The sequence below is a fragment of the Cervus elaphus genome, chromosome 24 (genome assembly GCF_910594005.1).
Source record: "Cervus elaphus chromosome 24, mCerEla1.1, whole genome shotgun sequence".
Lineage (NCBI taxonomy): Eukaryota > Metazoa > Chordata > Mammalia > Artiodactyla > Cervidae > Cervus > Cervus elaphus.
Window position 1 is genome coordinate 68,277,842 of NC_057838.1, and position 27,502 is coordinate 68,305,343.

The following is a 27,502-nucleotide window of genomic DNA, read 5'->3' on the forward strand; positions in this document are numbered from 1 at the left end:
CAAGAATGGGAAGGAGCAGGGGGCGCAGGAGCCCCCAGGTGCGGGAAGGAAGGGCCTTGACCCGGCACACGTGACGCCACCACGGCCAGCCTGGGCGTCCTCATCCGGGGCAGAGGCAAGCAGGAGAAGGGGAACGGGCTCTGGAGTTACACGGACCTGCGTGCAAACCCCATCTTCTCCTCTGGATAATAACGTGGCTTTAGGCAAGTAATGTCCCTGCTCTGAGCCTCAGTTTCTTCATCTGTATAATGGGAAAGATGACTGTTCATCCCTCTCAGAGTCCTCCCCGAGTCTCATCCTCCATCACGCTCATTCCTCATGACAGTTCAGGACTCAGCCCCAATCTCACTTTCTCAGAGCTCTTTTCCAGCCAGAAACAGGCCAGGGCCCCCGTGAGAAGCTCTCAGGACAGCCTGCACTTCTCTGGAGCACTCAGCATAGACGAATTTAAGCAATTCGCTGCCCAGTCAGGCGTCTCCTGTCTGAGTCCCCAGGCTGACTGTCACCCTGCCCTGCATCTCCTCACTGTCCCAGCACCCCGGGCGCTGACGGGGATCGGGAGGAATCCGTGGGAAGTCCTAGCTGGTGGGGCGTTGGTCGGGGACCACAGTGCCCTTCAGTCTCCGGAAGACATCCCTTTATGGAACAACTTACCGAGCATCACTTCTGCTTTATTGACTATGCCAAAGCCTTTGACTGTGTGGATCACAATAAACTGTGGAAAACTCTTAAAGAGATGGGAATATCTGACCTGCCTCTTGAGAAATCTGTAAGCAGGTCAGGAAGCAACATTAGAACTGGATATGGAACAACAGACTGGCTCCAAATAGGAAAAGGAGTACGTCAAGGCTGTATATTGTCACCCTGCTTATTTAACTTCTATGCAGAGCACATCATGAGAAACGTTGGGCTGGAGGAAGCACAGGCTGGAATCAAGATTGCCAGGAGAAATATCAATAACCTCAGATACGCAGATGACACCACTCTTATGGCACAAAGTGAAGAGGAACTAAAAAGCCTCTTGATGGAAGTGAAGGAGGAGAGTGAAAAAGTTGGCTTAAAGCTCAACGTTCAGAAAACTAAGATCATGGCATCTGGTCCCATCACTTCATGGGAAATAGATGGGGAGACAGTGGAAACAGTGTCAGACTTTATTTTTTGGGGCTCCAAAATCGCTGCAGATGGTGATTGCAACCATGAAATTAAAAGACGCTTACTCCTTAGAAGGAAGGTTATGATCAATCTAGATAGCATATTTAAAAGCAGAAACATTACTTTGCCAACAAAGGTCCGTCTAGTCAAGGCTATGGTTTTTCCGGTGGTCATGTAGGGATGTGAGAGTTGAACTGTGAAGAAAGCTGAGTGCAGAAGAATTGATGCTTTTGAACTGTGGTGTTAGAGAAGACTCTGGAGAGTCCCTTGGACTGCAAGGAGATCCAACCAGTCCATCCTAAAAGAGATCAGTCCTGGGTGTTCTTTGGAAGGACTGATGTTGAAGCTGAAACTCCAATACTTTGGCCACCTCATGCGAAGAACTGACTCATTGGAAAAGTCCCTGATGCTGGGAGAGATTGGGGGCAGGAGGAGAAGGGGACGAGATAGGATGAGATGGCTGGATGGCATCACTGACTCGATGGACATGGGTTTGGGTAAACTCTGGAAGTTGGTGATGGACAGGGAGGCCTGGCGTGCTGCGGTTCATGGGGTCGCAAAGAGTCGGACACGACTGAGCGACTGAACTGAACTGAACTGGGTACCAAGTTCTATGCCAAGGGCCAGGGATACAGGGATGAGCTGCGGTGGTGACGCCAGGGAGGGGCCTGCAGTGCAGCACAGGAGACCATTTCCTAGTTGACACGGGCAGGCAGACGCTGTACAGAGGCACATCGGAGAAGGCGACCCGCCCTGGGGAGGGATGGCGGGAGGGCAGGGCTGACCTGCTGGCGTCTGGGGGACACCGCAGGAGGCTTTCCATTCTGGAAGCCTGCTCCGAGAATGCCATCTGGGGTCTGAACACCCCCAGCAGAGCGGCACGCCCCTCCTCTGGGCCCCCACCGTCCCTCTCTCCGTCATCAACTCACACGTTTATGAGGGTGGCAGCTTATCCAGGGGAGGAGGGATGGAAGGACCAAGCCCCCTCTCTGGGCCTCAACTTGCCCCTTCTGTAAAGCGAGGGGGTTCAGAGAGGCTCAGTGGTATCCTGGACCTCCCTCCCCAATGCTGAGAACAGGGGAGGGTCAAAGAAAGACTGGAAGTTGGGGCAAACCCAGCAACACACAAACATCTCTTCACCCTGGTGTTGCTTCTCTGCCCTGGATGAAACCCTGGGGCCTCCTGGGGTCCGAGACTGGGTTTGGAGAGGGAGTGGGGGGCTCCTTATCCCCCAGGCGAGCAGCTGCCTCCGCTCTGGTCTTTGCTAAGCCACTGACTCACCCCCACGGCTCTAAACCCAGCCTTGACCTCTGGCCTCGGGCCGGCAAGGAAACTTGGGTTTGCACCAGGGACCTCCCTGGAAACCAGATGCAGCATCTGCGAGGGACTCTCCGGGAGGGGAGTGCGGGGCGAGCACAACCCCCAGCCCAGGACACCACCTCCTTTCCCCTATCATCACCAGAGCAGCTCCAGGGGCGCCCAGGACCTACCGCAGCCTGTCCGGGGTCAGTCCCAGCTGGGACCAGCCTTGTTCAGCTCAACACTCAGCACAGAACACGTGGCTGGCAGCTTTGCAGCAGGCACCCGAGCCCTATCTGCCGGCTGCGGGACCTCGGACAACACTCTCCCAGCCCCCAGCTCCTTCTCTGCTCTTCCCTGGCATATTCCAAACCCCCAGTCTTACGGGGACCTTCTCCTCCTGCCCTTCCGTGTTCCGGCACAATCAGAACCACAGTCATAATGACATTCAGGGCTTGCCCGACAGCTCAGAGGGTAAAGAATCTGCATGCAATGCAGGAGACACAAGAGATGAGGGTTTGGTCCCTGGGTCGGGAAGATCCCCTGGAGTAGGAAATGGCCACCCATTCCCGTATTCTTGCCTGGAGAATCCCCATGGACAGAGGGGTCTGGTGGGCTAAGCAGCCCATGGGGTTGTAAAGAGTCGGACACAACTGAGCGATTCAGCACGACCACCACCCAGCTTCCACAACAAACGAGGACCTGCTTCATGCCAGGCCCTGCACCAAGCCCTTGGCGTGGGTTACTCTTAACCATCGGCTATCTGTCACTCTCCTGCCCCCATTTTTCAGTCCGGGAGATGGGGAAAGGTTCCAGGAAAATGGCTAACTGCAGGCCCCACCTAGACCTGACCACTTGCCTGACCATTTCCTGCCCTCCTTCAGGTCTTTGCTTAAACACTGCTTTTGATTTAATCAGAGTCTCGCCTACTTCAAACAGAGGTTGTCGGGAGAAGCACTGGAGCCAGCAGACATCCAAAAGCTTTGCAAACGGTCAAGTGCAGTTCTGAACATGTATGTAGCTGCCACATCGAGGTTTCACGGCATTCTGAACTTCCTGGGTTTTCAAGTCCAGCTTTTCTGGCCCACAGAAGGAATCCCCAGGATGGCCCTCCCATCAGGGGCTCACCCAGCCCCTCTGCACACACCCACAGTGAGGGTGAAACTGTCTCCTAAGGGGCAGGGGCAACTCATACCAGGAGCAAGGACCACTCAGTGGAGCTGGGACCCACTCGTGTGTCCTCAGACCCTATTTGCCTTCTCTGTCACATGACATCTGGGCGCCTCCATTTTCCCATCTGTAAAATGGGGCTGATAATCAATGAGATAATGTGTATAAAGCAGTGGGGTTAATATCGCTAATTTGATTTCTATTATTGTAAACTAGATGGTGAGGGGGTTATTATAATCCAGGAGTTTGTGATACAACAGTTATTTATCCTCAGTTGCTTCTCCAACTGCCACACCTTGTTCCCTTCAACAAAACTAACAGCCTGTTTTTGAAACTTGGGCAGAAATCACCAGTTCTCCACCTCCCCCGCACAGAGGTCTACAAACCACGGATTAAATTACACATGAATAAGAAGACTCTTGAGAGTTCCTTGAACAGCAAAGAGATCCAACCAGTCCATTCTAAAGGATATCAATCCTGAATACTCATTGGAAGGACTGATGCTGAAGCTGAAGCTCCAATTCTTTGGCCACCTGATGTGAAGAGCTGACTCACTGGAAAAGATGCTGATGCTGGGAAAGATTGAGGGCAGGAGGAGAAGGGGATGACTAAGGATGTGATGGTTGGATGGCATCACCGACTCAATGGACATGAGTTTGAGCAAGCTCCGGGAGACAGTGAAGGACAGAGGAGCCTGGGGTGCTGCATCCATGGGATCGCAAAGAGCTGGACACAACTCAGTGACTGAACACCACCATGAAATGGTAAAATTTGTGAACTTATGAAGGAGAATGATAATAACAAAGCTTTGCCTTCTATGCTGGGGTTCTGAGTTAAGGTTTCATGTCGCAGTTAAGCTTTCATGTAAAAAAGAATCCTGCTGTAATAGAAAGTTTGAAAACCGCTGAGCTGAAGCGTGTGAGGGAGCTCCCCAAAGAGCAAATAACCAAGCTTCCCGTCTGCTTCGGCGCTGCTGGGGCCTCAACTCCAGGAGGGGGCCTCCTGTTCCCCTCCGCCCCAGGGCAGCAGCCCCCACAGACTGCCTTTTCAGCGCTTCGGAGGCTTCTGATGCAGCAGGCTGGGGGCAGAAAAACCGTGTTCCATTGCAACAGGAGGAGCCTTCTGGACCCCAGCTTAGAGCTGCTGCCGAGTTCTCCTGTAGTCTCCTGGGGCCTCTCCACACTGGGGGCAGGGCACCGTCAGAAACTACTTCCTTGGGACTCGACCTGCCCAGCCAAAAATGAGCCCAAGAGTTCAGACTTCCTGGCCCGTGTGTTAAGTCATGATCCCTCCCACTGGTGTTTAATCACTGCCCGTGATGGAGGCTCACGACCCCCCAGGACAGCCCTGCCTGACCCCCCTCGAAGCGTAAGAGACCTTCACGCTGCCAGCAGAGCAGAACTTCAGGTCTCTGAGCAGATTCTGGTTTTGTCTGGTTGGGTTCCCCCCACCCCCACATATAATGTGTGTGTCTTATTTTCTTAATTAAAATGATGCAAGCACCCTGAAATTTCAAGTTCTTGGATCGTACCCTGACCTGGAGAAACTTCTCTTGGGCCCCATTCAGGGCTCCAGACCAACCCCACGCACGTAGAGAACGGGCCTGTTTACATAGAGACCAGCCACATCATTCCCCCAACAATCTCAACCCTGAGACGTTCGTTTTGCAGGAAAACGGCCAAAGACGGAGGCCTCTCCAAGACACAGAAATGCTGCAACTGTCAGCTGCAAGCTCAGAAGTCCCCAAGCCGAGCGGCTGCCTTCATCTCCGGGAGGCTGGGCAGTCTTGGGACATTCTCAAGGAGCCTGATGAAACACATCAATTCATCACTCAGAAATTATTACGAGGTTTTTGTCCTGTTGACCTGGAGTATCGTGAGCACGGATGATAAATCCCCCAAGGGCCCGTCCCGAGGCCGGCCCGGCAATCTAAAGAAGCGCTAACCTTCACAACATCATCCCTCTGACGGGGACTGCAACAGGGCACGCTGAGCTCTCTATAAATAGTTTTTACATCATCCCCCAGACATGTGGATCTGAGTAAGGGGACCGTCATTACAAGCTGTCCCTTCCGAATGCCTGTACTAAGGACATTTCCGTTCTACAGATTCATTCAAAGGTGTGTGTCCCCACCTTTGACATCTGCAGGGTCGATTCCATTTGGGAAGTTCTCAAAGGGGGTGAATCAGAGAAAGGGAAGAATTTACCCCTAAAGATACCTTCCTTCCTGTTCCAGCCCCATCACTGACTGGCTTGCCAGTCATGTTACCACTCCAAACCTCAGTTTCCTCTTCGAGTGAGGTTTTAGAGCCACTTCCAAAGGGACAGTCGACAAATTAAAGGCAGCGATGCCCACGGAGTGGGAGGCAACCTCCCGGCACGTCTGAGAGCACCACAGGTGCTGGAAACGGCCCGGGTTAAAGTCCTGGCTCGGCTGCCGAGCAGCTGTGTGACCTTCAGCCCTTCACTTAACTTCTTTGTAGCCTGGTTTCCTCATCTGCCGGGTGCAGATTTTAAAAAAGAAAGTATCTGTGTGGCAGGGTGGTTGTTTTTATTTCTCCCCCAGATGAACTGAGTTAACACACGTTCAAGGGTCTGAGACAGCACCTGGCATCTCGTGAACACGCAGCAAAGCCTCGTGAGCCCCGAAGCACACGGCTCCCAGCAGCAAAGGCCGAGACTGACGGGGTTATGCGTGGATTCTCTCTGACTCCCCAGGACCGCTCTGTGAGAAGGGACCAACCGCACCACTGGAACCAGTGAGAAAACTGCGGCTCAGATCAGACGAAGGGCAGAGCTGGACTCCAACTCACTCTCTTCCGGCCGTGCGCCTGCCTCTCTGGTCTGGTCAGCCGCGCTGCCTTCCACCATCAGGCCCCCCGAGACCCCCACGGGGCAGTAGCCAGAGCTCTGGGTCACTCTGCTCTGAGTGATCCTGCAGTCGCTGAGGCTGGGGGGCCATCGCACCACGGAGGCTGCGGAGCGAGTCCTGTCAGCATGCCTTGATCCCTCGATGTTTAGAAACCTCGCTGGGAGGAGGGAGACTTCTTCCTCACTACACTCCTGGGCTTAGAGCACTAGCTGAGCGTGACACTCCCTTGCTCTGAAACCCTCAGTAGCTCCCCACGGCGCACAGATCGAATCAGCTCACACAGGGAGCACGGGTCCAAAGGTGGCACATTTCTTTTCGGGGATTCTCCCGGCCTCCCGCTGCTGGACTCACGTCCTCTCAGCTCCCGGGACCCTCTTCCGCGGAGCACTCAGACAGGGACTCAGAACCGCGGGCTCCAAGCCCGTCCACAGCAACGGCAGGTGGGAAAGAGACCCGAGCCTCCAATGCTCAAAAATCATACAGCCAGGGGCAGAGCTGGGACCCAAATTCAAAGCTCTGAATACCTCCAGGACCACTCTGAATAGCAAATATTCTTTGCTGCATTTTCAAATTATTTGCCGATAACCATAAACATCTGTGTACGTGTGCTCAGGCGCGTCCAACTCTTTGCAACCCCACGGACTGTAGTCCACCAGGATCCTCTGTCTATGGGATGTCCCCAGGCAAGAATGCTGGAAGGGGTTGCCATTTCCTTCTCCAGGAGGTCTTTCCGACTCAGGGATCAAACCTGTGTCCCCAGCAGTGGCAGGCAGATTCTCTACTGCTGAGCCACCTGGGAAGTCCAAACATAGAAGTAAACGTACAAATCTGAAAGAGTTCAGATAACTGAAACAATTCTGGATCCTAACACTTCTTTCCAATGCTGTCTCATTAAAGCAAAATCCAAATCTTTTACAAAGGCCCCTGCCCACCCGCACCCGGTCACTCTCCTCACTGCATTCTCTTCTCCAGGCCTTTCCACAAACCCCCCAAGGGCCTCCAGTCTCAGAACCTTTGTCCCTGCTGTTCCCTCTGCCTTGAATGCCCTTCCTCTTGATGATGTCTCATCACCATTCAGATCTCACACAGTGTCACCTCCTCCCAGAAGTCCTCCCTGACTACCCTGTCTAAACCACCCCTTCCAGCGGTCACTTTCTATCACACCTTTCTCTTTCCTTCTTTTTCACAAAAGAATAACCTCATCACAGAAGAAAGATCTTGTTATCTATGATTCTCCTGTTGACTTTTCAGCTTGTCTTACATTCTGCCTCTCCCCAGCAGAATACCAGCTCTCCGCCAAGGGACACAGCTGACCCGACCGCTCTCTGCCACCACTGCGGCAGCCAGAGCCGCGCCAGGCATGGAGGCGGCACTTGATACAAGCTCAGTGAGGAAACGCGCGCACGACAGAGATAAGCTTTGGTCTCTGGCTGTACCCTCTCTGCACGATACGCTCGTCCCCAGTCCACGGGCGGGAACACTGAGGCCCCCTCCCGCCCCCGCCCAGACTTCGGCACCATCCACGCCCAGGCTAGAACAAAGCGTCCGCCGGGGCTCAGCTGGTCAAGGACACCAGCCGCTGACATCTCCCCGAAGAATCCGTGCACTGAGGCTGCCTGCTATTAGTGAGAATTGTTCTCACGCCTCCCACAGAGGGAGACCCTGACTTTATGAAGCAAAAACCGCATAGTGATTAACACTTAATCAGGACGTTGTCTGTATTATAGCTCTGTGAGGGGAAAAACAAAAAAAAGATGGGGCTTTCATCCCACGCTAGTAAATGTTACAATCGGTGTGTTCCTGACGCGATTTTCTTATTAGGGTCCTTCCTTGTGAATTTTATTGCATTTAATTAAAAATTATTGCTAAAAGAAACAGCTGCAGATGGTCTTATTTTAAGTCAGAAAATTAAAAACTGAATATTCTCATCAGTCAATTTCAACAAGAAGCACAGCCGCACGCATTAGGAATGTGATGGTTTTGAGATTACGGTAATTTTTATGGCATTTCCAGGTCCTTTCGATGAAACTTAATGAAAGCTCTGCATGAGTTCATTTGTCAAAAACATAATAATAATAGGAAGGCTCCCAGCTTGCAGGCAGGCAGAGAGATACCAATGAATACCACCGCTGGGATGTGCCAAAAACCTGGCCAGCCGACTCTCGACACCAACGGAATTGGTCGGCAGGAGGCTTGGTTGCAACCCTGCTGTCTACCCACTCAAGGATGTACAGCTGAGGCCGTAAATCACCTTTATTTTCACAATGATGTGTATTTTTGTTGCCGCAGCACTGTCTGTAAAAAAAAAAGTCAGGTTTTCACTCTCAGGGAACCACTTCACCGAAACACCTACTGCATTCTAAAGATGCTGGAAGGGGCCCTCCATGCTAGAGTCTGTGCTCATTTCAGAGTTATAAACGCAGCCTCTGCCCTCTGTCTGGACAGTCCATACTGTGACCCGCGACTTCCCCCCCCAACTTTGTTACTTGACTTGTATCCTTTAGCTTTTATTTTCGGGACTAAATTCTGATTACTTCTCGTACGTCTTTTGTTGGAAACCAACTCAAAACCTTTTGTTTCGGACCAGACAGACTGTAAAAGATGAAGGCAAGATCGAGTGGAGAGGTTTTCCCGGATGGTCCAGTAGTTAAGACGCCACCTTCCAAGGATGGTGGGGGGGGTGGGCGGGGGTTCGATCCCTGGTTGGGGAATTAAGATCCCACTGGTCACGCGGTGCGGCCAAGAAAATAAAGAAGGAGAAAGCTTTAAAAAAAAAAAGACTGAGAAGAGAAAAGCAAAGGCAGACACAGCTGGGGCCCTCGGGGGGAACCAAGGCTGGAGGACAGGGCGTCTGTGCCCAGTGTGGAGGTTGAACCCGATGCAGCCCCACCGGGTCTTCATTTTCTCCAGGGGCGCCCCTGGCTCACCTCCCTGCTTCCCGTGTCTTCATCCCCTCCGCTCTGCATCCTGCCTGGAAGGCCAATGAGGAACAGCCCCACCACAGCCCTGCCCGGCTGAAAACCCGCTGGGGGCTCCCCGCTGCCCTGGGGTGTCGAGCCGAAACACGGGGTGCTTCTCGGCTGGGCCCCAGGCAGCCTTCCCGCGTCCGGCTCGCCGGTGTGGATGCCGGGCTCCGAGGTCTGAACACATAAAGGTCTTTCCTCACCCCAGCCGCCCGCCCGGCCTGCTGCTCCCCGCTGGACGGTGTGTCTCCATCGTGAGCCCCTCACTGTCCCCCTGAGGCCCCCCGGACGGCAAAGGCTCCTTGCCGCCCCCTCCTCAGAACCGCCTGGATGGACCTCGCACACGGCTTTTATCACACTAGGCTCTAAGGACCTCTATCAGCCTTTCCCCCCAGCCAGCCGGGAACACCCCGAGGGCAGCAAACATCACCCCGACACAGGCCAGTACTTAGAAGAGCAGCCGATGTTGAGTGGTTGGCGGTGACGGAATCAGTGAGCTGCTGGAACGCTCCACCACGAGACTGGAAATCCGGGAAAGATGGTGCGGGTTTAGTCCTTACGCCTTTCCACCCAGGCTCCTCCACATGGTCTCCGGGTCTGCAGACGATGGGAATGGCTTTCCCGAAAAAAAGATATCAAGGGAATATTTCGATGATATCTTGATAAACACAGTTAGGTCACTTTGACTGCGGTTTAACCTGTTAAAAACCACACGTGTCCTCCTGGGCTCACACCTTCCTCTACCTCCGTACGGGGAAATCCTGTTGTTGCTCAGTCACCAAGTCCATCCGATTCTCGTCCACCCCGTGGACTGCAGCACGCCAGGCCTCACCATCCCTCACCGTCTCTCAGAGTTGGCCCTTTCATGTCCGTTGAAATCAGTGATGCCATCCAACCATCTCATCCTCTGTCATCCCCTTCTCCTTCCACCTTCAATCTTTCCCAGCATCAGGGTCTTTTCCAGTTGAGTCAGCTCTTCGCATCAGGTGGCCAAAGTATGGGAGCTTCAGCATCTGTCCTTCCAATGAGTATTCAGGGTTGATTTCCTTTAAGATGGACTGGTTGGATCTCCTTGCAGTCCAAGGGACTCTCAAGAGTCTCCTCCAGCAGGACAGTTAGAACTTTTCTTCAAGTGCCTGTTCAGACGCCCCCTTGTCCACGCCGCCAGCCCACCATCCTCTGGACGCCTACTCTTTGGGTCCGGAACGTTTCCAATCTTGCATTCCAGGGACTTGAGACTAGGTCCTCTTCCAACTCCCTCGACCACACCCCCGCTGAGGTCGGTGAGGATGGGGTGGTTCACCTCTCCCCCTCCTTCCACACAGTACTCACTTCTCAAGTGGCCGTCATCAGTAAGCCAAGAGATTCAGGCACCTGGATGCCCCCAGTCCTGGTCCTCACAAACTCCTGGACACGTAATCCGAGCCTCATTCAGACCGTGGACAGCTCTGGAGGAGCCGGAAATGCTGGGCTCTCTTTCTCTGGAAGCCAGTGCTTCTCGGGGCCGAGTCCTCTGAGCGGTACAGACGGCTGCTCCAACCCAGAGCTTCCAGTCACTCATCCCACGCCAAGGGCCGCAGGAGGGAAAGGGTCTCCCCATCCCGGTGCCCGGTGGGAGGGAACGGCACCTGAGCACCTCATCAGCAAGTCCCAGGAGAGGCTGTCCGCCTTCTCGATAAGCTGCCGAAACGGCAGCAAACCCACCGGCAGGCAGAAACCAAAGGAGGCTGTCCCTCCGCTTTCCCTCGCGTTCCCGCCTCTGGACCTCCGAGCAAAGCCAGCACGTGGGTGGTGGCCGTGCCGGCCTGACTCCCGCGAGTGAGCCACTTCAGAGCTCTCAGGCGGAGGGCACCAGTGAACGTGGCATTTTTCAACCACAGAGGACAGGACGTCGAAAGAGCACTGGGTCGAGAGTCAGAAAGACTTGGGTGTGAGTCTTGGTCTGGCGACTTACTGCCTGTGTGACTGAGGATGGCTGGAATCTCTTTCTTGGACCTCAGCTTTCTCATCTGGAAAATGGGAACTGGAAAGCCCTGAGGTGCCTCACTGATCATGAGCTACAAGTGAAATAACAGCCACAGACAGAGGCACAGATGGTGAGATTTCAGAATCAGAACACCCTGGTCCTGGGGTGCCCAGGCTGGTGCGGGCAGCCCCGACCCCATTCCCCGCGGAAGGCAGGGGCAACGTCGACGCCACACCCCACAGCTCACAACCTCACACCCGCTCCTGGTTTATGCATGTGAGGTCCTTAACGCTGGGTCTGACCCACGCACAGCAAGTTGTAAGAGAGACACAGACACCCTCTCAGTGAAAGACCCTGTTCTGCTCCCGCATGCACGGCTGTGGAACCTTGATCGCGTCACTCCATAACGGCTGGTGCTCGCTGGCCTCCTCAGTCCGTGCTGCATTAACTCATTCCGTCCTAATGACACGAGCAGGCCCGGGACTCCTAGCGTCACCTTTTACAGCTAAGGAAACCGAGATACATGGGACTTCCCTGGCAGTGCAGTGGTTAAGAATCGCGCTTCCGCTGCAGGGGGCATGGTGGGTTCAATCCCTGGTCTGGGAACTAAAATCCTGCATGCCATGCAATGCAACCAGAAAGAAAAAGACACTGAAGCAGAGAGAGCAGAGAGAGGTAAGTCACAGTGAGAGGCAGAGCTCGGACCGAAAGCCAGGCAGAGAAAGCAATGAGAAAAGCCAGCGCAGCAATATGTTAATGTCAGATCTAAGAAGCGGGCCCACCGACATTCACTGGAAAACTCTTTCTGCTCTTCCCTAAGTCTGAATGTTTTCATAATGAAATGGGGAAAGGGCTCCTTGCAACTCCATAGTCCCACCAGGCCGCCTCTGTCCATGGGATTTTACAGACTAGAATACGGGAGTGGGTTACAATCATTCCCTTCTCCAGGGGATCTTCCCGACCCAGGGATTGAACCCGCAGCTCCGGCATTGCAGGCAGATTGTTTCCCACCGCATCACCCTAGAGACTTTTTTTCACCATGATTTTAATAAACTAGCTACTGTCTAAGGGTCTACCTTCCATGCTGGGGGTAGTGGGTCTGCTGCAGCAGGCATGGCCTGAGAGACCCCAGCCCTAAGCTGGGCCCCGCTGCTGCTTTCAAGCACAGAACACCCTTGGGACCTTGGCTCCCAGATGCTATGGGCCAGGCCCAGGGCTCTGGTGTCTATGTGGGTTGAGTACAAGTGTGACCACACCTCGTGACCCCCACCCCCACCCCTCCAGGCTGCCTTTCTGCGGGAGCCACCAGGGCATGACTTAAATAGCTTTATTTCTTCATTTACAAGAGGAATATATTTGGCTTCTCTCTTAAGACTCTGAGATTCACAATCAGCAGCTCTAAAAAATAAAGAAGCAGTTTGGCTTCCGGAAGGAAGAGGAAGCAAAAAAAAAAAAAAAAGAAATGGGGAAAGGGGGTCTTGGGGATCTGTGTGGAGGGATAATACTGAGTGATTAAAGTAGACACTTCGTCATGCAAAAAGCGAAGTTACAATTATGGGGATTTAAACGAGACACTTAGGACAGACCAGTGTGTGTGGTGTTTTGCATCCAATGGCTATTTAATAAGCTTATACAAAGCACCTCAAACTGTGTCTCAGAAGATACTTAATAAACGACAGTCCTTTCCCCTCGTGAAGCTCAAAATCACCAACTGATCAACATGCATTTATTAAGCTCCTAGTGCATAACCAACATACCAAGGTCTTGGCGGATATTCAGAAGTAAGGACTAGGTTCCCCCAACCAAGCGTCCTGACGGAGGACACAAAGCGTTCTACTGGAAAAGGATGAGTGTTGGACTAGATGGCTGTTGAGAACACTTTTTCTGTGTTCAGTTCAGTTAGTTCAGTCGTTCAGTTGTATCTGACTCTTTGCGACCCCATGGACTGCAGCACGCCAGGCTTCCCTGTTCGTCACCAACTCCCAGAGCTTGCTCAGACTCATGTCCATTGAGTTGGTGATGCCATCCAACCATCTCATCCTCTGTCGTCCCAGTCCCCTCCCACCTTCAATCTTTCCCCAAATCAGGGTCTTTTCCAATGAGTCAGTTCTTCACATCAGGTGGTCAAAGTATTGGAACTTCAGCTTCAGCATCAGTCCTTCCAATGAATATTCAGGACTGATTTCCTTTAGGATTGACTGGTTGGATCTCCTTGCAGTCCAAGGGACTCTCAAGAGTCTTCTCCAACACCACAGTTCAAAAGCATCAATTCTTCGGGGCTCAGCTTTCTTTATAGTCCAACTCTCACATCCATACATGACTACTGGAAAAACCACAGTTTTGATTAGATGGACCTTTGTTGGCAAAGTAATGTCTCTGCTTTTCAATATGGTATCTAAGTTGGTCAGTTTTTCTTCCAAGGAGTAAGCGTCTTTTAATTTCATGGCTGCAGTCATCATCTGCAGTGATTCTGGAGCCCCAAAAAATAAAGTCTGTAACTGTTTCCAATGTTTCCCCATCTATTTCCCATGAGGTGATGGGACCAGATGTCATGATCTTAGTTTTCTGAATGTTGAGCTTTAAGCCACCTTTTCACTCTCCTCTTTCACCTTAATCAAGAGGCTTTTTAGTTCCTCTTCACTCTCTGCCATAAGGGTGGTGTCATCTGCGTATCTGAGGTTATTGATATTTCTCATGGCAATCTTGATTCCAGCTTGTGCTTCATCCTGCCCAGCGTTTCTCATGATGTACTCTGCATAGAAGTTAAATAAGCAGGGTGACAATATACAGCCTTGATGTACTCCTTTCCCAGTTTGGAACCAGTCCGTTGTTCCATGTTCAGTTCTAACTGTTCCTTCTTGACCTGCATACAGATTTCTCAGGAGGCAGGTCAGGTGGTCTGGTATTCCCATCTCTTGAAGAATTTTCCAGTTTGTTGTGATCCACACAGTCAAAGGCTTTGGCGTAGTCAATAAAGCAGAAGTAGATGTTTTCCTGGAACTCTCTTGCTTTTTCAATAATCCAACGGATGTTGACAATTTGATCTCTGGTTCCTCTGCCTTTTCTAAATCCAGCTTGAACATCTGGAAGTTCACGGTTCACATACTGTGTATGAGAGTCAATTCAGGAAAAAAGAATCCTTTGAGGATACTCTTTAAATCAAAGTTGTGTATGCGTGCGGATGCCAAGTCTCTCAGTCGTGTCCAACTCTTAGCTACCCTGTAGACTGTAGCCTGCCAGGCCCCTCTGTCCATGGGATTCTCCAGGCAAGAATACTGGAGTGGGTTGCCATGCCCTCCTCCAGGGGATCTTCCCAACCCAGGGATTGAGCCCGTGGCTCTCACATCTCCCACATTGGCAGGTGGGTTCTTTCCCACTACTGCCATCTGAGAAGCCCAGAGTTGTGTATACCAGGGGAAAATGTACACAGGCAACAATGTGTATACTCCTATTTCATAAGACAGAAGACAGCTACAGAGAATGTTTTAACTGGGAAAATGCTATTATCTGTGTGGACAAACCTGGAAGGAAGTAACTGCATAGAAGAAACTTTATGATCATCCATCAAACCCTGAGCTGCTGCTCTGATTGAGAGAACTCTGAATTCTATTACACACTCCACACAGTTCTCGAAGGGAGGCACTTTCGTTAGGAAAAGGACTTGGGTTTAAATAACACTGAATCGCACCACGAGAGAGTTGTTCCCTTTTCACCCTTCCTGGATCCTTCTGATCACGCCAAGGAGACTGTCTCCGTGTTGGCCCCAGGACACCTCTCACACCTCTCGCTGCTCAACAAGGGGACGGAACCTCCGTTTCACGGCCTTGGCAAGGCTCGAGGCCCATGCGGACTTCACCCGCCCGGGCTTAGTTCTTTGTCCTGTATCTTATTTTCACAACTGCCTTCTACTTAAGACAACTAATATTGCTTCTCCATTTGCCGGCAGTGACACAGAATTTCCTTTCGAAATATCTTATAAGTAAAAAAGATGGACTGATTTAAAAGACAAGCAGTGAGCCATAGTGTGGGTGGCTGAGAAATAACAGATCTGCTCCAATCAGACCATGGGACAGAGGCGCAAACGGGGGGTCCACAGGGAGGCAGGGTCGGGTGGGCTCTGAACTCCCCCTCCTGGGGCTCACTGTCCGCCCCTCTTTCAGGAGCGTCGATATTTATTTTGGCCTCAGCCTCTGATCCTCACTGCAGCGAGGTCTGGGGAGACACAAGCGGCGGAAGGAGGAAGGGAACGGTCTCCCATCCTCTCATCGGGTCCCGGCCAACCCCAGCACCCCTGAGCACGTGTCCCAGGTCAGCAGCATCCCCCTGCCCTTGGTTCTCAAAGCCCCTATTCAGGCGAAGAAGCCGGGGCCCCCGCACCTCGTGGCAGCCCCCGCCGCCTCTCGACGCCATGTGTCCGGCGCTGCCCTTGCCCAGACGTGTTCCAGCCCAGAGCAGGGATTTCTCTGGCCCTCTGCTTCCCTGTTTCATGCAGGAAAACGGAAGCAAGCTCTGCTTACTGACTGATGTCCAAGAGGATGTGGTTCCCGCACGGGAGATACATCCCAGCCAGTCTGGCCTGCAGGGAAATCCATTCCGCAACAGAGTCTGAGGGTTCAAGACACTTAGCCAAGGCTCCAGGCTGGAGCCTCAAATGTGAGACCCTACGGGGCGAGCACCCAGCACGGTGGCTGGAACACAGCAAGCAGGCGGGACACGGAAAGAATCAGCATCTTCTGCGGTATTTTATTCTGGTTTGGATGAAGGCAGCTTTTTTTTTTTTTTTGGACTAAGCAAAGATCAAGGCAGGCTTTCCAAGGGGCTCAGTGGTAAAGAATTCCCCTGCCAATGCAGGTGACGTGGGTTTGATCCCTGGTCTGTGAAGATCCCCTGGCGAAGGAAATGGAAACCCACTCCAGTCTTGCCTGGAAAATCCCATGGACTGAGGAGCCTGGCAGGCTACAGTCCATGGGGTCACAAAAGAGTCAGACATGACTGAGCAACTAAATAGCAACAGATCAAGGCCACAGGCCCTCTGCATATGGCCAAGTAGCCTGCACACTGCACAATCCCACGGACACTATATATAGACTAAAAGGTGAGTGTGAGCCTGGGGTGGGGCAGTGTGCGACCTGCACAACTAGACCTGGCATCCCTTAGCATCCTTCACAAAAACCCCTGAACCAGGAGTCAGGGAGTCGGGGTCCTGACACTGATTTCTCCACCAAGAGAGATTGGAGGCAAGTCTCTTTCCCTCTTCATGCCTCAGTTTCCTCCTCTGTAACAGGACCAAATGTTGTCAGAAGTTCCCTTCCAGCTCTACAATTCTGTGATTCAACAGAAGCAGATTTCCATTTCCAAAGGACAGTCGTACAAAAGAGGAAATGAACTCAGATGCCTGGCTGTTGGGGGAAGAGTCAGCAGGAGGGGGCAGGGATAGTGGAGGGGTTGGCTTTCACCTCGGTGGGGTGGGGACATGATGGGAGGCCAGCTTTTGGCTCAGACAGAAAGAAAAAATAGAAGGACCGAGCAACAGATGAGGCAGCTCCGGGAGGTGGAGAGTTCCCTGGGGACTGAAGAATTCAACTACAGACCAGGGTAGGAGAGAGACCTATTAGACCCGGGAAGTTAGACCACATGCCCTTTGAGGTCCATCCCAATACGGAGATCTTGTTTCAAACCTTGGCTCTATTTCCCAGTGCTGGAGGGACACCACCAGGGGCGTGTGCACACGCGCTAAGTCACTTCAGTCGTGTCTGACTCTCTGCGACCCCGCGGACTGCAGCCCTCCAGGCTCCTCCGTCCATGGGATTCTCCAGGCGAGACTACTGGAGTGGGTTCCCAGGCCCTTCTCCAGGGGATCTTCCCCACCCAGGGATCAAACCCGAATCTCTTACATCTCCTGCATCGGCAGGGGGGCTCTTTACCACCTGGGAAGCTTCCCCCACACCCACCGGGGTTGGGTCTTATCAAACCCCACTGGAAACTACTAATGCAGTGACCTTGTCTGCTTTTCTGCTCCCACCCTCTTTAAAGTGCGCACATGCCCCCATTATCCAAATTAAACTGGATCCCTCTAGCGGCACTGATGCCCACCTCTGCTCCAAACCAGTTCACAGAAAGAACCAATTCATAGGCTTACCCAGACTTGGGGCAGGGAGAGAGGGAGACAGGGTGGGGAACCGTATGAAAAATTCAGGAGAAAAGTCACACAAACACTCCTAGTGTCTACACTCCACAGAGAGCTAATGCGGATCGCAAATCATTATCTATTCATTACTGCAGGTCCCCTGGGAGTTCGGAGCAGCGACAGACAGCCGTGTGGGACTAGACTGAGGTACTGGACATTCGGGGAAAGAACCAGGCTTTCCTTGAAGATTACCACCATTCTGACTTTTCATTAATTCAGATCAGGTGCCCCCAAGTGTGTAAGTGGTGGAGATTGAATTGCAGTGCCTTTAAGGTGCATCCGCGGTGCATAAAAAACAGCAAGACTTGGCAATTATCCCCCTGGGATGATCAATAAGGCCATTCAGTCAGTCTCGGGAAGGTGAGGTCAGAAAACCCCCACTGTTGTCAATAATTGCAGTGTTTCACTCTCACTCCCAAGGTGACCGAGTCCAAAAACAAAAAAAAAAAAATCAGCTTGGACGTACCTCTTAAAGACCTCTATTGAGAAATTTAGCTTAGGGCGCCCTTAGCTCTTCAAACAATTTAAATAAATTGTCTTTTCTAGTTCCCTTGAATAGAGTGTATACTGACACAATAAAAAGGGATCAATCTCAATTTAGGGTATTTTCCTGATGGTGAAAGATATTTAGTTTGGCAAGATTCCAGGCCCTTCTCTTTTGGTGACTTTCCCGGAGGGGAGTAGTAAAACCATCTGCCTAGAAGATGAGAAATGTACCCCAAATAATAGCAAAACACATTCACTATATTTGGCATCTGAGACATTTTCAAATAGACTAGGTACTCCGATCTTTCCAAACACTCTGCCTAGAGGTAGCAGGGATTCATTTCACAGGTGAAGTAACCAGGACTTGGAGAGGTAGAGCCACTCAGCCCAAGTCACAAAGCTAGAGAGAGACAGAGCCAGAGGAGAAAAAGCCAGTCCGTTCTGACCACTATGCCTATCCCCAGCCTCCGGGACCTAACATCTGATGATCTGAGGCGCTGATGTAATAAGAACAGAAATAAAGTGCAAAATGAAAGTCATGTGCTAGATTCATCCCCAAACCATCCTTGCCCGAGTCCGTGGAAAAACCGTCTTCCACCAAACTGGCCCCAGGCACCAAAAAGCTTGGGGATCGCCACCCTCGCCTAAGCCTGCCTCTCGGATGGTTACCGCCGCCAGCCGGCGAAAGGCAGGCGACGGTCACGGTACCTTTCCGCCTCCGGGTCGGCGCTCTGCGGCTTGCTCTCGAAGGCGTTGAAGCTGCTCATGTCCACGTAGCCGTCGTTCTCGTTGGCCGTGGACAGGGCCCGGCTCTGGTCTTCAAACAGCTTGGTAAACGTCCCGGCCCGCGCAGGCCTCCGGGGCGGGATCTGGATGTTCTCGTAGTCCGAGTTCATGGCCGGGATGTTCTCGTAGTCCGAGGTGTCGGCGTTGGGGAACGAGATGGAGCGCGGCTTGGTGAGGGGCAGCGGCAGGAAGGGGGGGCGCGAGCGGTCCTCAAAGGACTCCACCCGGGACACCGTCCTGCTGAAGGGGACCCCCTTCCTCTTGCCCTCCCGGCAGAAGATGAGCGACGAGGGCGAGTCGCAAGCCCGGAGCTTGCCCGTCCGCACCCGGAGCTGCGGCGAGTTGCTGAGGCTCCTGCGGTCCATCTCCAGGAGCCGGGCTGGCCCGTGGTAGCTGGACTCCGAGGACGACCTGGACGAGGACACGTGGACGTCCACGTGCACCTTGCTCTCCGTCCTCTTCTTGAAAGTCAGCGCCAGGAACCGCTTGAAGGATGACTTCTTTTTCTTCTGCTTGTCCGGGAGCTCGCTCTCCACCAGGAGCGAGGGGGAGCTCTTGGTGATGGGCTTCTTGGTGATGCAGGCCAGGTCGAACGGGGGTGGGATGTCTACCATGGACGACGGGGTGGAGGTGCCGCTGGACGGCAGGTGGCTCCTCTGGGAGAAGCTGCCGGAGGAGCCGATGACGCAGGGCAGGGACAAGTTGTCTTCCTTCCTCTTGATGCCGTGGCCGTCGAGGCCGCACGCCTCGGGCTCCCGATACAGGGACGCAGGGATCTCCCGGCCCTCCACGGAGAACGATCGCGGATACAGCGTGAAGGCTCTGGGCTTTGCCGGCAGGGCCCTGCCGACATCCAACGGCTTCCCCTCCAGCGACAGAACTGTCTTCCTCGCCTCCGCGGCCGCCGCTGAGCCAGCTTCCGGCCCCATTTCTTCCGGGACTGTTTCTGGGACGTAGCCAGCCACCTTCCCGGAGTGGGGCCTGGCCCTCGCCATGACGTTCTTCCTGTCGATGGGGACCAGGCCGCCCTCCGCATCGGGACTCGGCTCCTCCGAGGCGGCCTGCGCTCCGGGTGTCTCCACCTCCCCAGGGTCCACCCCGCAGGGCGGGCCGACTCCCATCTCGTAGGGGTTGGCATCCTCGTCCTCGGGCAGGACCAGCACGTCGGGCACAGGGGGGCCCTCCTCCCCGGCGCCACCCTGCGCGGAGCCCCGCCGCTCACGCCCCGGCCCGGCCTCGGGGTCCCGCTCTGCGCGTTCTCCCGGCCCCGGCTCCTGTGCAGACTCGGAATAAGGAGGGTAGCTCTCGCTACAGAAGGAGGTGCTCTCGGTGGGGAAGAGCTCGTAGGGACGGGCAGAGAGAGGAGGCACGAGGTCATCCACGCTGTCGCTCTCAAACGGGATGATGTGGCAGCTGTCCTCGGCCGCTTCATCCTGCACCGGATCCTCGCCCTCCAGGGGGTCCTCTCCCACCTCCGCTTCTGCCGGGTCAGCGTTCTCATTCGGGCCAACCGACTCATCCTGGCCGCCGTGCTGGCCGCCAGCACCCACGGCATCTTCACACACCTCCCGGGAGACGTCAGGGTCGTCTATGGCCACCTCGGCCTCGGGGACACCCGTAGCCGACCCCTCGTCCTCTGGGGGCTCCTCGCCAGCATTGTTCCCCTCGTCCTCTGGGGGCTCCTCGCCGGCATTGTCCCCCTCGTCCTCTGGGGGCTCCTCGCCGGCATTGTCCCCCTCGTCCACACCGCGGTCCGGTTCTGCATCAGCCTCCTCGGGGGTCCCAGGGGCCCCGGACTCCTCCTCGCCGTCGGCCGCGGCATCGTCCACGACCTCGAGGTGGGCTGGGATGCTCTCGCTCGGAGACTCCGCCCCTCCGTCTCCAGGCCCCCCGTCCTCCAGGCTGCATGCGCTGTGTTCTTCCGCCAGCTTCTCTTCCTCCTCCTCCTCCTCCTCACTCGTGAACGTCTGGCCCTCGGTCCCCGCGGCCCCGGCACAGTCTGCCCCCTCCGCATCCTTGGGGGCGGGGGCGACGTCTCGGTCAGCCTGTCCACTCAGCACCGCCCAGGCCTCTGCAGCCGTGGGCCCCGCCGGCCCGCACCCCTCGCCCCGCTCCTGGCCCTCCTCCTCCTCGCCGGCCTCCGGAGGCCCCGTGACTGTGTTCTCCACGCAGCCCGCATCCTTGGCTCCGTCCTCTCCCGGCGGAGCCCTGGGGGCCACGATGTAATCCTCGTCGGCCTCGGACTCGGAGCATTCCGGGGTGGACCGGCGCTCTTCGTAGAGGCCCCTGTCTACGCAGGGCAGCTTCCCGTTGCTGCATTTGTTTAAGCTGTTGATCACGTAGACGCTGGCCCTCCACTCGCTGGGGGTGGCCAGCCGGGGCTTGGGGGCGATGGGGGGTTTTGGCCCCCTGGACATGGAGGAGTTGGGGCTGTGAAGGCTTTCAGGCCGGAGTGACGAGGAGCAGAATTTTGGTGGTGTCTGTGGCGTGAGGGAACTGGCAGCCTTCGGCTTGGGGGCAACTGGTGGTTTGGGTGAATCTAAAGGATGAAAACACAGACAAGAAGGGGAGAGAAAGTACAGTTACCTTTACTTCCACTCAAGAGTCTCCTACCTACCGTTTTCAAGAGAACACTGGAGCTGGCTTCCCAGCCCACGTGAACCCAACCTATCACCACCATCTTTAAAATCCCCTGTGTGCTCACACCCTAGGTCAAGTCCGACTCTTACAGGACCCCACGGGACCGTAGCCTGCCGGGCTCCTCTCTCCTTGGGGTTTCCCAGGCAAGAACACTGGAGTGGGTTGCCATTTCCTTTCCCACTCAAGATTCATTCTGTAAACAAGGGGAAGAGATCTTTCTTCTAAACAGGATCCGGCTAGCGGAACCCAAATGAATGATAGCCTGTGCTCCTCAGATAAAAGTGTCCACATCTCTACACTCATTTGCTCAACAAGTACGTAGTACATGCACATGTCCAGGAGCCAATGAAGATCTTAACAGTCAGCATCCAGGCTGCCCTCAAGGAGCCCACAGTCTTTCTCCCATTAGTACAATCTACTGTCTCCACACACCGCACCGTAGACGGCAGAGTCTTCCAGGGCCAAGAAGAGAAGAACACCTCTGCTGAATACTCACAAATCGAATTAGGGAGACAAGCCTGACACACAGGGACTTCTCTGCTGGTCCAGTGGTTAAGAATCCACCTTTTAAAGCAGGGGACTCAGGTTCCAGTCCCTGGTCAGGCAACTAAGATCCCACAGGCCTTGGGGCAACTAAACCCAGATGTCACAACTACCACGCCTGTCTGTGCATGCTCGAGTCTGTACTCCGCAGCAAGAGAAACCCGTGGGCTGCAGCTAGAAAAGGTCTGCGTGCTGCAATGAAGACCCAGGGCAGCCAAAAAAAAGGAGGCTAAGAGAACAAGCAGAGCAGCTTCAGACTCCTGCAATATAATGACTGAGTACCGCCTTCCCTCAAGAACGACACACCACCAGGCTTGGGGTGGTGACACCATTCTTCTGAGGGTCACCCCGAACTCTACATGCCTCGAGGCTTGTGTCCAGCCAACTGCCCTGCGTCCAAACCTCACAGGGGAAATCACATGGTATTTTCCAACACGGGTCTCATCCCCTGTGGATGCTGAGGCTCTATCGGTCACGACAAAATGGAAGATGGACAACACACACGTGTCACGGGGGTTAGGGAAGCAAGGGTGCCGCGGCTGGGAAAGACGGCTCAGCGGGGGCGACACTGCAGCTCACTTTGGCAGGGTGGGAGGGGCCCAGACAAGCGGGAGGGTCAAGGGTGGTGGAATCGCCCACTTCCACGTTCAGCATCTCTCCTGCCACAGCCAGCCCAGGCCTTCACACCTGCGGCTGGGCTTCTGAGCCCCTGTCCACGCTGCAGACAGGTGAGGAACGGGGATCCCCAGGAATGCAACTCCGTCCTGCCATCTTCACTTCAGCACTGCCTGGCTGTCCACTGCCCAGGTTTAGGACGTGCACGCCCCTGCTGCAGTCCAGTCTCAACTCCCAGTTCCATCCCCACTAAGCCTTGGGCGTGAAACTCTGATACAGAGCCGGCTCGGCGTGTCAGTTCAGCCTGGGACAGAGGGAAGACGGAGCGGCTGGCCTGGAGGGCTGCCAGCAAACACCACCCCCTCTCATGGCATTCAACTCCCAGCTCCATCTCTGACCTCAGTCATTTCTAATCCAGGGCAGACTGACAAATATAATGTGAGCCCCATTTATCATTACACACATAATTATTAATTTTTCTCATAGCCATACTAAAGAGTAAAAGAAGAGAGAGGTGACACCCATTTTAACAATACATTTTTCAACTCAATACATCCCAGATATCACTTTGGACATTATCACATAATCAAGGAATCATGTCTGGATCAACATGTAATTGATACACAAAGCTCATTCGGAAGATATCCGACATTCTTTACGATGCTAAGTCCTCGAAATTTAAGGTATATTTCACACTTGCAGCGCGTAATGACTCAGACCAGCCCCGCCGCAGGTGCTCAGGAGCGCACAGGGGTGGCGGCCAGCACAGCTCCGGCTGACTTCAGCCCACCTCCACGGGGACTGTCCCGCTGGCCCCTCCATGCCAGTGTGTGTGTGTGCGTGCATGTGTGCGCGCATGTGTGTGCACGCGTCTGTGCGCGCGCGCGTGCACATGTGTGTGCGTGTGAGTTCGTGCATGCGTGTGTGTCTGCGCGTGTGTGTGCATGCGTGTGTCTGTGTGTGTGCGTGTGTGGGCATGTGTGTGTGTGTGCGCACGCATGCTAAGTTGATTCCATTGTGTCCAACTCTTTGTGACCCCATGGACTGTAGCCCACCAGGGTCCTCTGTCCAGGGGATTCTCCAGCCAAGAATACTAGAGTGGGAAGCCATTCCCTTCTCCAGGGGATCTTCCCGATTCAGGGATCGAACCTGGGTCTCCTGCACTGCAGATTCTTGACCCTCTGAGCCACCAGGGAAGCCTCCGTTTCAGTATATCTGAGGCCAAAGTCAGTGTCGTCTCCCCCAGCTGGCACAACTATGAAAAATTCAGCTGAGGGGCCCCAAAGGAAATAAAAAAAGGCCCTGGATACCAATAATACAGGATTATAAAGCCCACGCACTCTGTTCCTGGAAGGGCCTGACTCCAAAGCCTTTACTTGTGTGCGGCACATAAATCTAGTGAACTTACTGGCGTGGTTTCCCAGGGCACAGCTAACTGGGAGGGGGCAGTGAGACAGGGACACTGTCAGTTTTAAGATGTGGCAGCTGACAGCAAGAAAGGGAGGGAAGAGGCCAAGCGGTCAAGACTTTAAAGGCTTGGGACTTCTCTGGTGGTCCAGCGGCTAAGACTCCACGCTCCCAACGCAGGGGGGCCGGGGTTCCAGCCCTCCTCGGGGAACCAGACCCCACATGCCCTAAGTAAGACCTGGCGCAGCTAAAGAAATAACCATTTTTTAAAAGGTTTTAAAGAGAAAGCATTTACTTCCTCAATGCCCTAACCCACATCTACATTCACATCTACATGCACCAACAACCCAGTAAAGCCGCAGGCATCCAGATAAACATTTCTTCAAGATGAAAGAAGTGACTTTCCAACTCCTTGTTTCTATACACAATCAAATACATCCTAATTTAGAAAAATTTCTGTTCAATTTAGTTTTTTTTTTCAAGCCCGAAATACTTGGAGCTTAAACAGCTAAGCTTCAGCTCTCTGTCAATGTGGCATAACGGTAACAATAATAAGCCTTTGGAGCCTGGTGATCTGGGTTCAAACCCTACCTTTGCCACTTATAAGCTATGAAGCTGAGTCTCAGATTCCTCATCTGTAAAACGGGTACAAGAGGCTGTTATAAAGATCCAAAGATATACGTTAGCAGGACTTTGCTTAGTAGTTCTCCATAACCTGGTGGCTCAGACAGGAAAGGATCTGACTGCAATGCAGGAGATGTGGGTTTGATCCCTGGGTCGGAAAGATCCCCTGAAGAAGGAAATAGCAACGCACTGCAGTACTGTGCCTGGAAAATTCCATGGACAGAGGAGCCTGGCGGGCTACAGTCCGTGAGGTCGCAAAGAGTCAGACATGACCGAGCAACCCTTTTTCACACTATCATTGTTCTAATAAAGTCAGGCTTCCCCTCCTTGCCGCCTTCTCCTGTTGTTAAGTCTGGATCTACACTGACACATGATGTGATAGGGGCTTCACGGTCTCAACATCAGGCGTCAGACACTGGCGTGAAATTATTCTCCGGGGGGTGGGGACTCTCATTTCTCATCTTTAACAGGTGGCATTTCACACAGGCATTACCAGGCCTGCGAGAGGGACAGATTGGCCATGAAAAATGCATCGCTCCCACCCCGCCCCATCCTTCCTACAATCAAGCTATTGATCTGTGGGCACCATCTCCTCGGAAAAAGGTTACAGTGGGCGTCCGAGGCGTGATCCAGCAAGAAAATGCTTTCCCCACGGGAGCCCCGAGGAGTGACAAGTACCCAGCATCCACGTCCTGCTCCCCGCTCTGGAGTTCAGGGCGTTTCACCCCCTTCTCCTCTGAAGTCCAAGGATGGCAGAGTCAGAAGGGCCCCGCCCGACCCCTCATTGAGAGGAGACCGAGGCGCAGGCAGGGCGGGGGACCGGCGGGGGACTCAGCGAGTCCAGAGCAGGGCCTCTGCAGAACGGAGTCTCTTGCTTCCTGGTCCAGCCCCTTGAACCCCTGCTTTCACCCTTTTGCCATCAAGCATTTCTTCGATGGGATCCCCGGTGGCTCAGCGGTAAAGAATCCGCCTGCCAATGCAGGAGACGCGGGTTCAATTCCCGGGTCTGGAAGATCCCCTGGAGGAGATGACAACTCACTCCAGTGTTCTTTGGCTGGAAAATTCCATGAACAGAGGAGCCTGCGTGGCCTTCACGAGTCCACGGGGTCGTGAAGAGTCAGACGCAACTGAGCATCTCTTCCACAGAGCAGACCAGGGCTCCCGGCTTCGAGTGAAGCAGAGAAAGGCAAAACGCAGGGAGACTGAGGCCAGAGAGACCCGGGACAGCGAACCAAGTGAGAAATTCCCATAAGGCTGAGTCAGAAGGACGGCGTGACCACAGAGTGAATGACTGGCTTTCCTTCGCTCCCATCCAGCTCTCTTTAATCCAGGTCCACTACATCAGTATTGATGAAGCATCTAATATTTTCCAGGCCCTCGTCCAGACTCTCCGCATACATCAATAAACATAACAAAGAGCACATTCCTCCTGGCCCTTACGTTCTAGCGGTGGGAGAAGAGCGATAAAAAGCCTAAGTTTGTGATCCATCATATGTTAGATGATCATGAAGTTCACAGGAAAAGATCAGGAGTTAGGAGTTTGGAGGAAAGATGAGAAGTTTGCAACTTCAAACAGACAGACCAGGACGGGTTTCAATGAGAGGATGTCAGAAAAAGGAGAGGGGAGTCAGGACTCACCCAGCGTGTCCAAGGACGTCTGAGCGGTGGGAAGGGAGTGAGGCCGCGAAGGAGGGACAGGAGGTGAGGGCAGAGGGGTCCTGGGGAGAGTGCAGATGACAACCTGGTCCTGAGCAGAAGGCCAAGCCCACTCCAGCTAGTGTGCTGAAAGCGGCAGCCGTGCTGAGCATGAAATCAGGGAGGCCAGGGAGGGGGCACCTGCGATAATGATGCAGGCCAGAGAGGATGGCGGCTTGGGCCAGGCTGCAGCGGAGGAAGTGATCAAAAAAAGAAAAAGAAAAGGATCAGATTCTGAATTTGAAGGTAGAGCTGGTGGGATTTACAGACGGTTCGGATGTGGGGTGTGAGAGAAAGAATAATCACGGGCAACGCGAAGGCTTTGAGTCAGAGCAACCGGCAGGGTGAGGTTGCCAGCAGCTGAACCCGGGAAGGCAGCCGGTGTCGCGGGAGGAAGCCAGAGCTTCAACGTGTGCCTGTTGCGTCCGAGTTCCCCATCACAGCCCTGGAAGGAGCTGTCGGCGGGCTCTTGGATGGACCAGCCTGGATTCCTGGGAGCGGATGGCTGGAGGCAGCCATCACAGAGATGGGATTAGGGCGCAAGCCGGGTAAAATCACCAAGTGACCGCGTAGGGGGGGCAGAGAAGAGAGCAGAGCCTGGGATGGAGCCCCACTGGCCCCAAGGACGCGAGAAGGAGCCGGCGAAGGAGACAGGACGCGGGAGGTGAGAAGAGGAAGGAGGCGGCTCCCAGCTCTCCTCCCTCCCAAGGAGGAACCACACAGGGCCCCTGCGTGCAGGGCCGGGTGACCTGGGTCTCAGACCAGCGCTGCCTAGAGAAGGCCCAGGGGACAGATACACCAGGGTGCATGCTGAGGGACGGGGACAACTTTCATAATAAAAAAAATGAAGTTGGATATGATCCAGCAATCCTACGCCCGCGCATCCATCTGGAGAAAACCTAATTCTAAAGATACGTGCACCAGAATGTTCACTGCAGCACTAGCTACAACCGCTAAGACGTGGAAGTGACCTAACAGGGGTGGATACAGAAGCTGTGGTGCGTATATACAATGGAATATTACTCGGCCGAGAAAAGGAATGAAATCATGCCATCCGCAGCAACACGGATGGGCCTAGAGACCAGCACACCGCGTGA

General features: G+C 53.9%; 1 protein-coding gene across 5 annotated transcripts in view; it reads right to left on the bottom strand.

Moving 5' to 3' along the window:
• Positions 1–27,502, bottom strand: part of FGD5 (FYVE, RhoGEF and PH domain containing 5) — a 125,516-nt gene that overhangs the window by 91,693 nt on the left and 6,321 nt on the right. For 4 of the 5 annotated variants that reach the window (XM_043886020.1, XM_043886018.1, XM_043886022.1 and 1 more), the window contains exon 2: positions 18,804–21,420. In XM_043886020.1, coding sequence (XP_043741955.1) covers positions 18,804–21,420 — 2,617 coding nt within the window. The remainder of the gene's footprint in view (positions 1–18,803; positions 21,421–27,502) is intronic. The other variant, XM_043886021.1, reaches the window with a different exon arrangement.